At 45.8% G+C, this 13,668-nt stretch overlaps 1 protein-coding gene across 1 annotated transcript in view; it reads right to left on the reverse strand.

Moving 5' to 3' along the window:
- Positions 1-1,600: 1,600 nt before the first annotated feature.
- The window catches only part of LOC120877688 (transient receptor potential cation channel subfamily V member 5-like), a 30,064-nt gene continuing 17,996 nt past the window's right edge, over positions 1,601-13,668 (reverse strand). The window contains exons 9-15 of the mRNA XM_040260041.1: positions 11,747-11,833; positions 9,865-9,941; positions 9,463-9,628; positions 9,110-9,176; positions 6,925-7,193; positions 3,514-3,620; positions 1,601-2,430 (exon numbers count right to left, since the gene is read on the reverse strand). Of these exons, the coding sequence (XP_040115975.1) occupies positions 2,130-2,430; positions 3,514-3,620; positions 6,925-7,193; positions 9,110-9,176; positions 9,463-9,628; positions 9,865-9,941; positions 11,747-11,833 (1,074 nt within the window). The 3' untranslated portion in view covers positions 1,601-2,129. The remainder of the gene's footprint in view (positions 2,431-3,513; positions 3,621-6,924; positions 7,194-9,109; positions 9,177-9,462; positions 9,629-9,864; positions 9,942-11,746; positions 11,834-13,668) is intronic.

Consider the following 13,668-nt stretch of genomic DNA (forward strand, 5'->3'; position numbering starts at 1 on the left):
GAAACATAGCTGGAAGCCTGCTACCTCCAGACACAAGGATGAACAGCTGCTAACAGGCAACCTGAGCGACAAGCCAGGGATGGTCCCATAAAATAATTGATGGGGCCATCCATGCAGAGAGAGGAATACTTTACCATCCATATTTAAAAACACACCAGGATGCAAATGAGATACACTTTAGACTCTAAGTCTCAAAAAACAAGGATAAGACAACTGAAAAATAGCAACCCCCAAGCCCCCAAAACAAACAGGACAAAGGACTTGAAAAAACATTTCTCCAAGAAAAAAAGATATACAAATGCCAGTGAGCACTGAAAAGATGCTCAATGTTGTTACTCATTGAAAGTGAAAGTGAAAGTCGCTCAGTCATGTCCAACTCTTTGCGACCCCATGGACTATACAGTCCATGGAATTCTCCAGGCCAGAATACTGGAGGGGGTAGCCTTTCCTTTCTCCAGGGGATCTTCCCAACCCAGGGATAGAACCCAGTCTCTGGCATGGCAGGTAGACTCTTTACCAGCTGAGCCACCAGGAAAGCCCAAGAATACCGGAGTGGGTAGCCTATCCCTTCTCCAGAGGATCTTCCTGACCCAGGGATCGAACCGGGGTCTCCTGTATTGCAGGTGGATTCTTTACCAACTGAGCTACCAGGAAAGCCCTGTTATTGGGGAAATGCACAAAACCACAATGAGATACCATTGCATAATAAACAGATGGCTACTATAAATTTTTTTTAAAATCAGAAAGTCATGTTGGTGAGGATATGGACAAACTGGAATCCTGTGCATTGCTTCAGGAAATGTAAACCAGTACAGCTGCTGCCGGAAACAGGACGGCAGTCCCTCAAAAAGTTTAATAAAGATGTGCCGTAAGATCTAGCCATTCCACTTCTAGAGAACTGCTAGAAGTTTCACAAAACTGCTTTCACTTATCTTTTAATTGGCTGTTTTCTCTTTCCTACTCATCCACATTCCTCCCACCATCACACCCCCACACAAGCCCTGCTGCTCCAAATCCTCAATGTGCAGCCCTTTGGGTCTCTATCCCAGTTTATCCTCTGCCTCCCTCCACTTCCCTTCATTTGATCCTTAGATGATCAATGGAAGTTTGGAAGTTTTCAGTATCCAAAGAAACTAAAAGCAGGAACTTGGAAAGATAATTGTACACCAATGTTCACAGTAGTATGACAACAGCCAAAGGTGGTACAACCCAACTGTCCATCAGTGGAGGGATGGATAAACACAAAATGATCTAAACATACAATGAGATATTATATTTGACCTTTCAAAGGAATGAAATTCTGACTCACACTATAGGATGGATGAATCTTGAAAACCTTATGCTACATCAAATAAGCCAGGCACAAGGGGACTAATGTTGGATAATTCCACTTATATGAGGTAACTAGAAAACTTAAAATCATAGACAGAAAGTAGGATATTGGTTATCAGGGACCATGGGGAAGGAATGATGGGGAGTTCGTGTTTAATGGGTATACGATTTTTGATTTAAAAAATTCCCTGGATGAATAGTGGTGATGGTTGCTCAGCAATGTGAATGTACTTAATACCACTGAACGGTACAGCTAAAAAAAGCTTAAAATGGTAAATTTTATGTTCTGCATATCATAATACATTTTTTTTAATAAAGGAAGGATAAATAACCGTTCTTCTTGTAGTTTTCTAGTGTAAGTTTGGCTGTGAAGTGGGGAGGGGTCCTATGAGGTACAGGAAGAGGTGAGGCTTACAACCTCAGGGCCATGCCCGGCTCGTGCTTCCTGAAGCCCTGGGAGACATCACAGCTCACAGTCTAGTGCCTCGTGGGGCAGAAAAGATGATGACCCAGGCTTTGGCCTAGCATCCCTACCTGGCGTCTTTCGTTGCCAAGCCTAACTCTGCTTGAACAGATACCCTCTTTTCCCAAGATGTAGGACTTCCAAGAAGCCAGAAGGTACTCATTCCTGGGAATGCTGAGGTGACAGGTGAGGTATGGATGGCCTGGGAGAATTCTTCTGTCCACCCCTCACAGGGTTAACAGGCAGGAAGGGAGGATGCTTCACAAGCAGTGTCCCTCTCTCTGCCTTCACCCAGGCCCACCTGGAGTCAGGACGAGAGTAACAAGGGTCCTGATCATAACTGATAAACCCGATCCTCTCCATCCCCCTCCCCAAGGTCCAGTCCGAGATTCACGTGTCCCAGGGTGTTGCGACGAATGATCTCCCAGCCTCGGTGACTGCCGCTGCTTCGAGAGGTGGTCCGGGACAGGGAAGGGGTCGGGGGGGCCAGGGAGGCTCTGGCTAGAAGCCCGCTTTCAGTCACCGAGGGCCGTTTCTCAGGGGGATGCCCTTGTCCTTCCTCCTTGTCTGAGCCCTTGAAAGCTTCCACGTAGCGACGCGCTCGCAAAGTATTCTGGTCTTGGTTGGTCTCAACTCTGAGGAGGTGAAAAGGGAGAAAGGCTCAGCTGATCTGGGGAGAGACCGGGCCATGAGGAGAAGCCAAAGGGCACGCGGCACAGGCAGGAACCGGCAATGAGAGGAGAGCGGGAGGAAGCGAGCAGCGTTGAAGCCGGAAGACCTGCTAGGATCAAATGAAGCGAAGTGGAGGATAAACTGGGAGAGAGACCGGAAGTGCTGCGCCTTCAGGATTTGGAGGGTAGCAGGGCCTGTGTGTGTGTGTGTGTGTGCCTCCGCCGGCCCCCCGCCCCGCCCACTGTGGGTGAGTATGAAAGAGAAAGCAGCCAATTAAAAGATAAGCATGTCATAAGGACGAGGAGATGCAAGTCAGGTAATACATGAGAGAGGCAAGCCACGTCAGGAGGTTGAAGGTAGGGTATGAAGGAGCAGCTTAGCTTGCAGGCTAGACTAGAAGCTCTAAAAATACACTAGTGGGCTTCCCCGGTGGCTCAAGAATCCACCGGCCAACGCAGGAGACACGGGTTTGATCCCTGGTCCGGGAAGAATCCCGAGTGCCACGGCACAACGAAGCCCGCGTGCCACAACTACTGAGCCTGCTCTAGAGGCCGGGGGGTGCAGCTACTGAAGCCCACACCCCCTAGAGCCCGTGCTCCGAAACAAGAGACGCCCCCGCAGTGAGAAGCCCTAGCTCTAGAGTAGCCCCCTGCTTGCCGCAACTAGAGGAAAGCCCACCAGCAGTGAAGACCCAGCACAGCCAGAAAAAAATTAATTAATTAATTTTAAAAAATCTACTGGAAGTGGGGGTCAGGTGGGAACAAGACTAGACCCGTTTGAGGAGCACATGCCCACAGTGGAGCGTGAATACGCGTTCGCTGTGGTTCACACATCACTGCCCTTCAGACCTCATGGCTGGCGCTACCTCTTCGCACCCCTCCCCCAAACAGGCTAACACAGTCTCACTTCAGAGGGTGATGACTTCCCCTTCGGGTCCAATTTGGGATCCCAAGAGAGGAGAGGAGGGTCATACGCGCAGAACCGGGCACCCTGGCTCCCACGGCCTCACACGAGTGGACAGTCCACAGGTCTTCATGGTCACTCACCGCAGGAACCAGCGGTCCCCCAGCCCGTACTTGTACCCACAGATGCCAGAGCGCGGCCACAGGGTGCGAGGCATCTTCCTCTCCAGCATCACTGTGGTGGCCACAACCTAGGAGGAGACGAGAGACAGGGGAAGAACCCAGAAAGAGCCATGAGGCTGAGCGGACCCTGGGGCTACTGACAGAGCGAACCCAGAGGGGAAGGAGGGCACCAGATCAGAAGGGATGTGTGACAGCCACCATCCACCTCCTTGCCCATGTGAGGTGCTGTGCTACTTCCTTCCTCATCACTCACTGCAAAAGGAGAGACTATTTTATGAGAGTTTTGAATCTGAATTACCATTCAGATTCATGGAAAATGAGCCATCCCATCCAAACTAATATCTTTTCCTTTTTCATAGGAAAGCCATAGACCAATTATTTGGATTTAAATAAAATGATTAAATAGAATTTCTGTGATCTTGGGGATAAAATGATAACTGCTGATATTGAGGTAATCTGCAGTGAAATTAAAAATACACCCATATCTTAAGAAGGAAAATAGTGGGTTAATGACTCCAAACTTGGCAAGGAAAATTCTAGTGGCATGGCATGTATCCTGTCCTTTACCCAGCCCTCATTAATAACTTAGATGAAACATAAGACAAGATTATCAAATATGCCTGTGAACCAAAACTGGGAGTGATATGTAATAGGCATGATGACAAAGCAATATAAAAATGATCTTACCAGATTGCAATGCTGGTCAAAAACCACTAATGTGAAGTTTAAGTAAACCCAATGCAAGGTCCTACATTTATAGGACTAAAGTGTCAGTGCTAAGCACAGGAAAACCTGGTAAAGGGGCTTAGTCAAATCAATCATGTAACAAAGTGAGGGTTCTATTTGATCATGAGCCAATTGCATGTTTGATAACAGCCAACTGCATATTTACAAAAAGACCTGACTCCATTTTAGGTGCTATTTATAGTTTAGTGTTCAAAGCCAGAAAAGGGATAATCCCTCTTTATGTTGCTTTCCTCCAACCACATCAAGATCATTCTAGCTTTGAAAGGCCCAGGATCAAGGATCTAGGTCTGAACAGAGGATCATTCAGGATGGATTGGGTCCAGGAAGCTTGATTGATGGAACGAACTAGGAATCCCTAAAATAACTTAGTTCTCTACTTCATCTTCTGCTCCCATCTTTCTCAGCACTCCATGATTTTCTTGGTCTTCTCTCTGCTCCTGAGTTGTGCCAAGTTCCCCCCACCCTCGGGACTTTCAATCATTCTATTTCCTTTCCCTAGATAGTGCTTTTTCTTAATCTTGAAAGGGACACTTTTTCTTTCTTTCTGTGCCATCATTCAGCCTCCCCATCTTCTTCTGGGAACAGAGCCCATCTGATGTTTAGGAAATCACTTCTTCTCTACTGTCAGTCCATCAGTTAGAACAGACTGGACCTCACACAGTCCTGGTTGATTCATCTATTCTCCCCAAAACTCTAACCACCACCACCAGTTCTCCAATCCTTGGCCTTAGGCTTAAATGGAAGGATCCACCTATGACCAAACTCGTTGCAATGAAATGGGTTCAGCAGACAGAAGGCTACAGATCCACAGCATCAGGACTCACCTAGAATACAGTAAGAAAGGGGCCCCTTGAGACTTTCCTGGTGGTCCAGTGGTTGAGAATCTGCTTTCCACTGCAGGAGACTCAGGTTGGATACCTGGTCAGGAAAGTAAGATCCCGCATGCTGCAGAACAACTAAGGTCACTGCAAATACTGTGCCTTGGAGCTCTAGAACCCTTGCTCTGGCAACTAAAGAGGCCCCCATGCACCACAACTAGAGGAAGCCCCCATGCCAGAACAAAACTCCAGTGTAGCAAAAAAGAAAAAGAATAAATAAAAAGAGTGGGGCCACTGGAATGGGCGTATCTACTCACTCCTTTGTCAGTTTAGAGCTTCTGTAAGCTATCTCAGCAACATGATTCAAGAGACTGACTTAGAGGAGTCAGGACAAAAGAGAACAACAGAAAAACTCATGTAATGGGTGAGATGGAGTTCTTAAATGTTCCAGCTAGGATGAACACATCTTCCCACTGTCTTTTTTCCCAAGTCTATTTGAGTTTGGTTTTATGTCCCCATAGCCACTGTCCCGATGGATAAAAATTCTAACTCCCATTCTCTCCCCATATTCTTTTTTTAAAAAATATTTACTTGACTGCACTAGGTTTTAGTTTTGGTGTGTGGGATCTAGTTCCCTGACCAGGTATCTAACCCTGGCCCTCTGCATTGGGATCACAGAGTCTTAGCTACTGGACCACCCAGGAAGTACCCCCTTATTCTTCATAATTGATGAATTATTACCCATGTTTAGAGGCTCATCTTAAATGTCAGTCTATCAGGAAAGCACTTTCTAACTTTCCAGTCCAACTCTTCTCTTGCCTCCTGTTCTTAGCATCTTCATTTCTCTACAACACATTTGCTCTTCTAATTACATGGCTTTCTATGAAGTTTTAATGTCTGTCTTTCCAGCCGGCCTGTAAGCCCCATGAGGGCACAGACTACGTCATCTTGCTTGTGCTGCCAGATCCCAGATATTTCCCAGCACAGGAGAAGCCTCCAAATAATTAGTGCTAATGAATGGAAAGTCTGAGGGGACAAACAATGTCTCTCTTCAAATATTTTAATGGTGCACAGAAGGGAGAATGTGTTGTGCATTATATAAGAGGAAAACCCAGGGGCCAAAGAGTGGCCCGGTTTTTCTATCTTATAGAAAGATAGGTTTCAGCTCAATACAGTATGGACTTTTCTAATAACAAAAACTTTTGAAATATGAAAAAGCTCTCTCCTCCCAACCTCTACCCAAATCCACATGATAATAAGCATTAAAGAAGACACTGAATTACCCTCTGACCAATAAATGAGTATACAAGTATATGTTGGGTAGGAGCTCAACTAGAAGACCACTAAAGACACTACCAACTCTAAGATTTTATTAGGCTATGGTGATATAAAGAAAGGATAATAGAAAAAGTTATAAAAGCAAATACAAGATAAGGTTCAAATGAAAAGCTAGAATAGATAAAGACAAGAAAGTTAAAAGGTGAAAGATTTATACAATCTGAAGAGAAATCAGAGTATAGAATACCTAAGAAGAAGAAAGTTTCTAGTTGCCTCTGGAATCAAGGATGACTCTTGAATCTACCCTGCTCCTGTGGTCAACACACAGTTCCTGGGTATTGATCCTAACCCTATGCTACCATCCTATCAACTTCTTCTCCTCCATCTATTCAAAAATTCCTCTGTTGAGATGACCACCCCCATTGGGTTGTTCCATAACTCTCCTAAGAGTCATCTACCATGACATATTCCACTTTGATTTTTCTCTCCAGCCCCTGACCCTCAGTAAGACTAACACTAACAAACTTACCTGGGCCCTCCAGAGCTCGTCCTGTTCGTGGGCCACCCGCCAGTGTGTGTCACCCATCATGGCAACCAACAGGTTGATCATAAGCAATGTGGCGATGATGGCGAAGGCAAAGTAGACGATGCTGTACATGAAGGGCAAGTCCACATCATAGTTGGCTGGCCCATCAATGATGGTGAGGAAAAGCTCAAAGGTGCTGAACAACGCCATGGGATAGTCATAGAATTCCCCCAGAGCGGATGGGTCTTCTGTCTGGAAAATGATATAGAACGCTGCTCCGCCCAGGAAGAGGGCATGGAGATCAGGAAACAGGGAGTTATCACAATAAGCCTGGGCCTGGTCAGTATTCATTTTACCTCCAATATATATCTCCATACAATTACACACACACACATGCATACATGTGTGTGCATGCTTGCTCAATTGCTCAGTCATGTCCAACTCTTTGCGACCCCATGGACTGAAGCCGGCCAGGCTCCTATGTTCACGGAATTTCCCAGGCAAGAATACTGGAGTGGGTTGCCATTTCCTACTCCAGAGAATCTCCCCCACCCAGGGGTCGAACCCATGTCTCCTACATTGGCAGGTGGATTCTTTACCACCTGAGAAGGCCACATACATGCACACACACATACACAAATGTAGATGTATAAATTATACATATTATATAAGTCACAATTTCCCTGTGTACTTGGCTAACCCTGAGACTATGACCAAGTTTATCACTCTGGATAATGGCAATACTCAGAATTTAGCTAACATCTATCATCTATCTATCTATCAATAGATATATATAGTATATGTCACCTAACTGGTTTTTACATTTTTAGAACCAAATATTTAAAAGGCAAATTGTTACAAGAATGCATGAAATCTCCAACAGCTTTCAAGAACTGAGCACATGAAAAGTCTAAAAGAAAAGAACCTAAGACAAAAAAATCTCAGTGTTCTCTAGATAATCATCCATTACCCTGAGATTTCCTGTATTCTTAGACCATTGCAAAAAATGTGATGTGTAGACTACTGGATGGTATTAGGTATCCTGGAAACTTTACTACAGCATCAGAACCTCTGAAAGCCTCATCCTTATGTGGGGAATGGAGATCTAAATAAGGGGACCTCAAGAGCAGAGCTAGGGTCTATGACAAAGCATGGTTTTGCAAGAACCAAGAACAGATGCTTTGAGAGGTCTGTAGAAAATGGCTCTGCCACATCCCCTCATTCTGCATACACATAGATGAGGGTGGGGAGGAAGGGAACATGAGGAATCCTCCAAATGGACAAAGATTTACCCTCTCAGAGTTCCCATCTTGGTGTAGTTTTTCCATCTACTGTTTTCTGGGAACCCCCATTAAGCAAGGGAATGCCTAAGACAGGAATGGCATCCTTTGTTCTAAGAGCCCGGGGTTGGGGTCTTCACCCTGTACATCCACCTGCCTTCCGGGGGTTCAGCCGAAGACATGGAGAAATGGATTAGAGACACCAGTGTTTGCTTTTCCTTCCTCTCTGCCTTCTCCAAAGAACTTTCTTCTCCTTGTTCATTTGTGCTCTCCCTCCCTCGCTCTGTCTCATCTACCCTGTTCTGGATGTTTCCTCTCTTCCTTTCCCTGCTCCTTGGGCCATGACTGGGTCCCCACTGGCCCTTGTGTTTCAAGCCTCTCTTCACAACCGTTTCCTCCCTCATTCTTCAAACCCTCCAAACCCTTTTCTTGTACCTCCTTCTCCAAATTCCTTTTCTTTAACCTTTGACTACATAAATGAAAAAAAGGGGGGGGGCACTTGATGTATTATTGAATGCTTTTCATTTATTCTTCTGAAGTGTCAACGTAGAAGAATTAAATAGTGAACTGTTTGCCTATGGCACCTTTCACAACTGGCCCGTCTTTCCTGTTTCATATCCGTCTCTCTTCAAGCCCTTTATTTATCTCTCCTTTAAAGATGCTGCGGGGCAGTTAGTCAACATAAACATGACTGACCCAGAACTTTAGAGCACATGAGTTCATGCTCTAGGCCAACCTTAGTGACCCTGATCCTAAGCATATGAGCATGTTTTCAATTCACTTTCCACTAGGAGGGGAAAAAAAGCAAAAGGGAGTGCAAACGAGAAATAAGTGAGAGCAAGAGTGAGCGAGAACCTTCTGGAGAACTGAATCCCACGCTCTGGAGGAGAAGAGAGTGACGTTCTCACCTGAGGCGAATCCCACGATAACCACAGCCATCAGCCAGCAGAAACGCAACAGGTCTCCAAAAATCATCTACAGAGAACAGAGAGGGGAGGGAGGATGGGGGACCATATCTCCACATGCCTTTTAGCAGCTACTGCTGCTAGATCGCAAGTCACCCAAGTTCCACCAGATCTAGTAGCAGCCTCAATTTTTTTTTTTTTGTTGTTGCTCCTACTTAAAAGTCCAGTGTCTGAAAGTAGGAGAAACTGTGGGGAAAGCACTTTTTTTTTTTTTTTTAATTTTTGCTCTCACTCCCTCCCTTGGTCTGGGAAAAGTCTGATGTCTGAAAGCAAGAGAAACTGGAGAAAGCTCTGACCTTCTGGATCATGATGGTGAAGGGGCCCAGCATCTGGAATCCTCGCGCAAAGTACATGACGCTGCACCAGCCCAGCACCAGGGCGAAGGACATGGGCACCACCTCCCCGCTGGTGTTGGTGAGCCGCATCACCATAGTCGCCAGCACCAGGAAGGAATAGGTGATGCTGGGAGGAGAGAGGGGAGGGGGCCATGAGAGGAGGGGCTGGGAATATTCTAGGTCCCTTCTAGCGTGGCGCTGCTTTGCCCAGAACCCACCATGCAACCTCCTAAACACATACACAATCACGCCCACGAACCCACTGGAGAAAAGTCCTTGGAGCTGAGGGTCCCAGAGAAGGGTAGGGAGACCGGAAATGCTTCTGGAAAGGGAAGGCAGGGCCCCAGAAGGAAGAACACTCACGTGATGACGTGGAATGGCCCCCCAAGGACAGTTTGTCCAAAATAGCGGGAGAAACCGACCCTGAAGATATCCGGGATCTGGAAAAAGGCCGGGCGGGGGAGGAAAACTGTAGACTTCAGATCAATAAATCACAGCAACATCTTTTTAAATCCATTTTCAAGAATAGTGGAAATTAAAGCAAAAATAAACAAGTGGGGCCTACTTAAACTCAAAAACTTTTGCAGAGAAAAGGAAACAAAACACAAAAAGACAATCCATAGATTGGGAGGAAATGTTTGCAAATGATGTGACTGATAAGGGATTAGTCTTGAAAATTTACAATCAGCTTATGATACTTAGTAGCATCAAAACGGAGAAGGAAATGGCAACCCACTCCAGTATTCTTGCCTGGAGAATCCTGTGGACAGGTGCCTGGAGGGCTGCTGTCCATAGGGTTGCACAGAGTCGGACACGACTAAAACAACTTAGCGTGCATGCATGCATTGGAGAAGGAAATGGCAACCCACTGCAGTATTCTTGCCTAGAGAATACCAGGGCCAGAGGAGCCTGGTGGGCTGCTGTCTATGGGGTCGCACAGAGTCAGACATGACTGAAGCGACTTAGCAGCAGCAACAGCAGCATCAAAACAAACAACTCACTCAAAAAATGGGCAGAAGACCTGAATAGACATTCTCTAAAAAGGACAATAGGCAGCTAGCTATTAGAGAAACGCAAATCAAAACTACAATGAGATATAATCTCACACTGATCAGAATGGCTATCATCAAAAAATCCACAAACACTAAATGCTGGAGAGGGTATGGAGAAAAGGGAACCCTCCTGCACTGTTGGTGGGAATGTAAACTGGTCCAGCCACTGTGGAGAAAACTATGGAGGTTCCTTAAAAACACAAAAATGGAACTACCATATGACCCTGCAATCCCACTCCTGGGCGTATATCCAGAGAACAACAGGATCTGAAGGGATACATGTACCTCATTGCTCATTGCAGCACTGTTTACAATGGCCAAGACATGGAAGCAACCTAACAGTCTGTCAACAGAGGAATGGATAAAGAAGATGCGGTGTATATATATATAAACACACACTCAACGGAATATCACTCAGCCATTAAAAAGAATGAAATGAGGCCATTTGGGCAACATGGATGGACCTGGAGAGTGTCATTCCGAGTCAAGTGAGTCAGATGGAGGAAGAGAACTATCATATGACATCCTTTATATGTGGAATCCAAAAAGAAATGATACAAATGAGATTACTTGCAAAACAGAAAGAGATCCACAGACTATGGTCAGTGTGGGTGGAGGGGTGGTTGAGGACTTCAGGAAGGTCATGTATGCACTGCTGTGTTTAGAGTGGATAACCAATGGGAATCTATTGGACAGCACAAGGAACTCTGCTCAAGGTTATGTGGCAGCCTGGATGGGAGGGGAGTTTGGGGAAGAATGGATACATGTCTAGGTATGGCTGAGTCCCTTTGCTATTCTCCTGAAAAGACAACATTGTTAATTGGTTATGCTGCTGCTGCTAAGTCGCTTCAGTCGTGTCCGACTCTGTGCGACCCCATAGATGGCAGCCCACCAGGCTCCCCTGTCCCTGCGATCCTCCAGGCAAGAACACTGGAGTGGGTTGCCATTTCCTTCTCCAATGCATGAAAGTGAAAAGTGAAAGTGAAGTCGCTCAGTCATGCCCGACTCCTAGCGACCCCATGGACTGCAGCCCACCAGGCTCCTCTGTCCATGGGATTTGCCAGGCAACAGTACTGGAGTGGGGTGCCATTGCCTTCTCCGTAGTTAATCGGCTATACCCCAATACAAAATGTTTTTGGTGTTTAAAAAAAAAAGATAAAAGACTTCAGTCTGATGGCTCAGCTGCACCTCACCTCTAGGAATAGGATGATCGCTGACCCAAGGACTGTCATCAGCTCCCCCACCAGCCGGATTTTATCCTGCTGAGTCACATAGGCCTCCTGTGGTGAGATATTCAGGATCAGAAGTGCTTTCTGATGGACTGAGAGGCAAATCTTTTTGAGTAACTGGTCTAAAGCAACTCAACTCTATCTGAGATGAATAAGAGCTCCCCTTACCACCACCATTACCACCATCACCACCCACCCCCACTGTATTTGTCATCGCAGCTCAGTCCGTGACCCAGGCATGAGTCTAAGTAAACCAAGATGCAATATACTGGGCTGGCCAAAAATACATTTGGGTTTTTCCATACCATCTTATGGAAAATCTGAATGAACTTTCTGGTCAACCCAATACTATATATATATATATATATATACACGTTCCATATGCCAACAACTTGAGTTACCACCTAACAACTCACTTCTTATGCTGTTGAATTATAACTAACGATGATGTGTGTACTGAGGGGCTGAGGTCACATTTACATGCATCAGGTTAAGAAAGTTAAGTTATTAGTGGCTTGGGCTGGTTTCAGCTATGCCGAAAGGCCAGCTTTTCCAACCTTGCTGTGGTTCCCAGCAGGTAGAATATAAACACACCACAGAACTCGGGTTCTGGGATGGTCCTCTAGACCCTGCTAGCTCCAGTGAGACCTTGAATCAGTCACTAAAACTCCCTGAGCTTGGGATGTCTCATCTGTAAAATGGAGACTATAATGGTTACCTCCTAGGGTTATTGTGAAGACCAAATCAGATGATGTATTTGGACATATTATAAGCCACAGAGCACTATAGATATATTCATGCTTTGTGCTAAGTCACTTGAGTTATGTCTGACTCTTTGTGACCCCATGGACTGTAGCCCACCAGGCTCCTCTGTCCATGGGACTCTCCAGGCAAGAATACTGGAGTGGGTTGCCATGCCCTCCTCCAGGGGATCTTTCTGATCCAGGGATCAAACGTGTCTCTTATATCTCCTGTGTTGACAGGTGGGTTCTTTACCATTAGCGCCACCTGGGAAACCCCATAGGTAAATTCATTGTGGTTTTATTATGATTTGGCAATATAGAAAAGGGCTAGAGACACTCTATGGTTTTCAATTCTAAGGAAGAACTCTATCTTATCCTGGATGCTAGGTGTCAAAGGTATAGGCCTAAGGTCAACACGAATAAAAACCATCCTCCTCTGCACTCCTTACTTCACAGTTAAAAGCTTGCAGTGTTACCCAGATGCAGCAATCAAATTCTACAATAATGCTCCTTAACTTTTTTGAAGTAATGAGCCCATCTGAGAATATCATGAAGACCACAGACCCTCTTTCTGGAAAACTGATCACGTATATATAACCTCCAGATGAAATTATACAAATAACTTCAACACATGTGAGTACCCCTTAGACTTTTGGGAATTCTGTTCTCCAAGGTCATGTCTTTGAATTGTGCACTCAAGACAGGACTTGAGAGTCCCTGGGGATGATCTCCGCTGAAGAGGATGGGATCCCTTGTTAGGCATGGGAATCACCAGTCATCTCTGTTCTGCTGATACAGAACCTCTATGGGCTACTTCAGTAGTGTACTCACTAATCCAGTGAGAGGCATAGCTTTTGAAACAGGAAGAGATGCTATGTGGTAGGGAGGTGCGCATGGCTCAGTCAGTAAAGAATCTGCCTGCGGTGCAGGAGACCTGGGTTCCATCCTTGGGTCAGGAAGACTCCCTGGAGAAGGAAATGGCAACCCAGTCCAGTACTCTTGCTTGGAGAATTCAGCCTGGACAGCTAGTCAGTGGTGGGGGGTGGGGGGAGGTGTCACAAGAATCAGATACAACTTAGCAACTAAATCACCACCTCAGGAGGTGCTCTAGGTGTAAGGAAGGCACCCATCAAGTATCCTGTG

This window comes from Oryx dammah, unplaced genomic scaffold, assembly GCF_014754425.2.
Source record: "Oryx dammah isolate SB20612 unplaced genomic scaffold, SCBI_Odam_1.1 HiC_scaffold_18, whole genome shotgun sequence".
Taxonomy (NCBI): Eukaryota; Metazoa; Chordata; class Mammalia; order Artiodactyla; family Bovidae; genus Oryx; species Oryx dammah.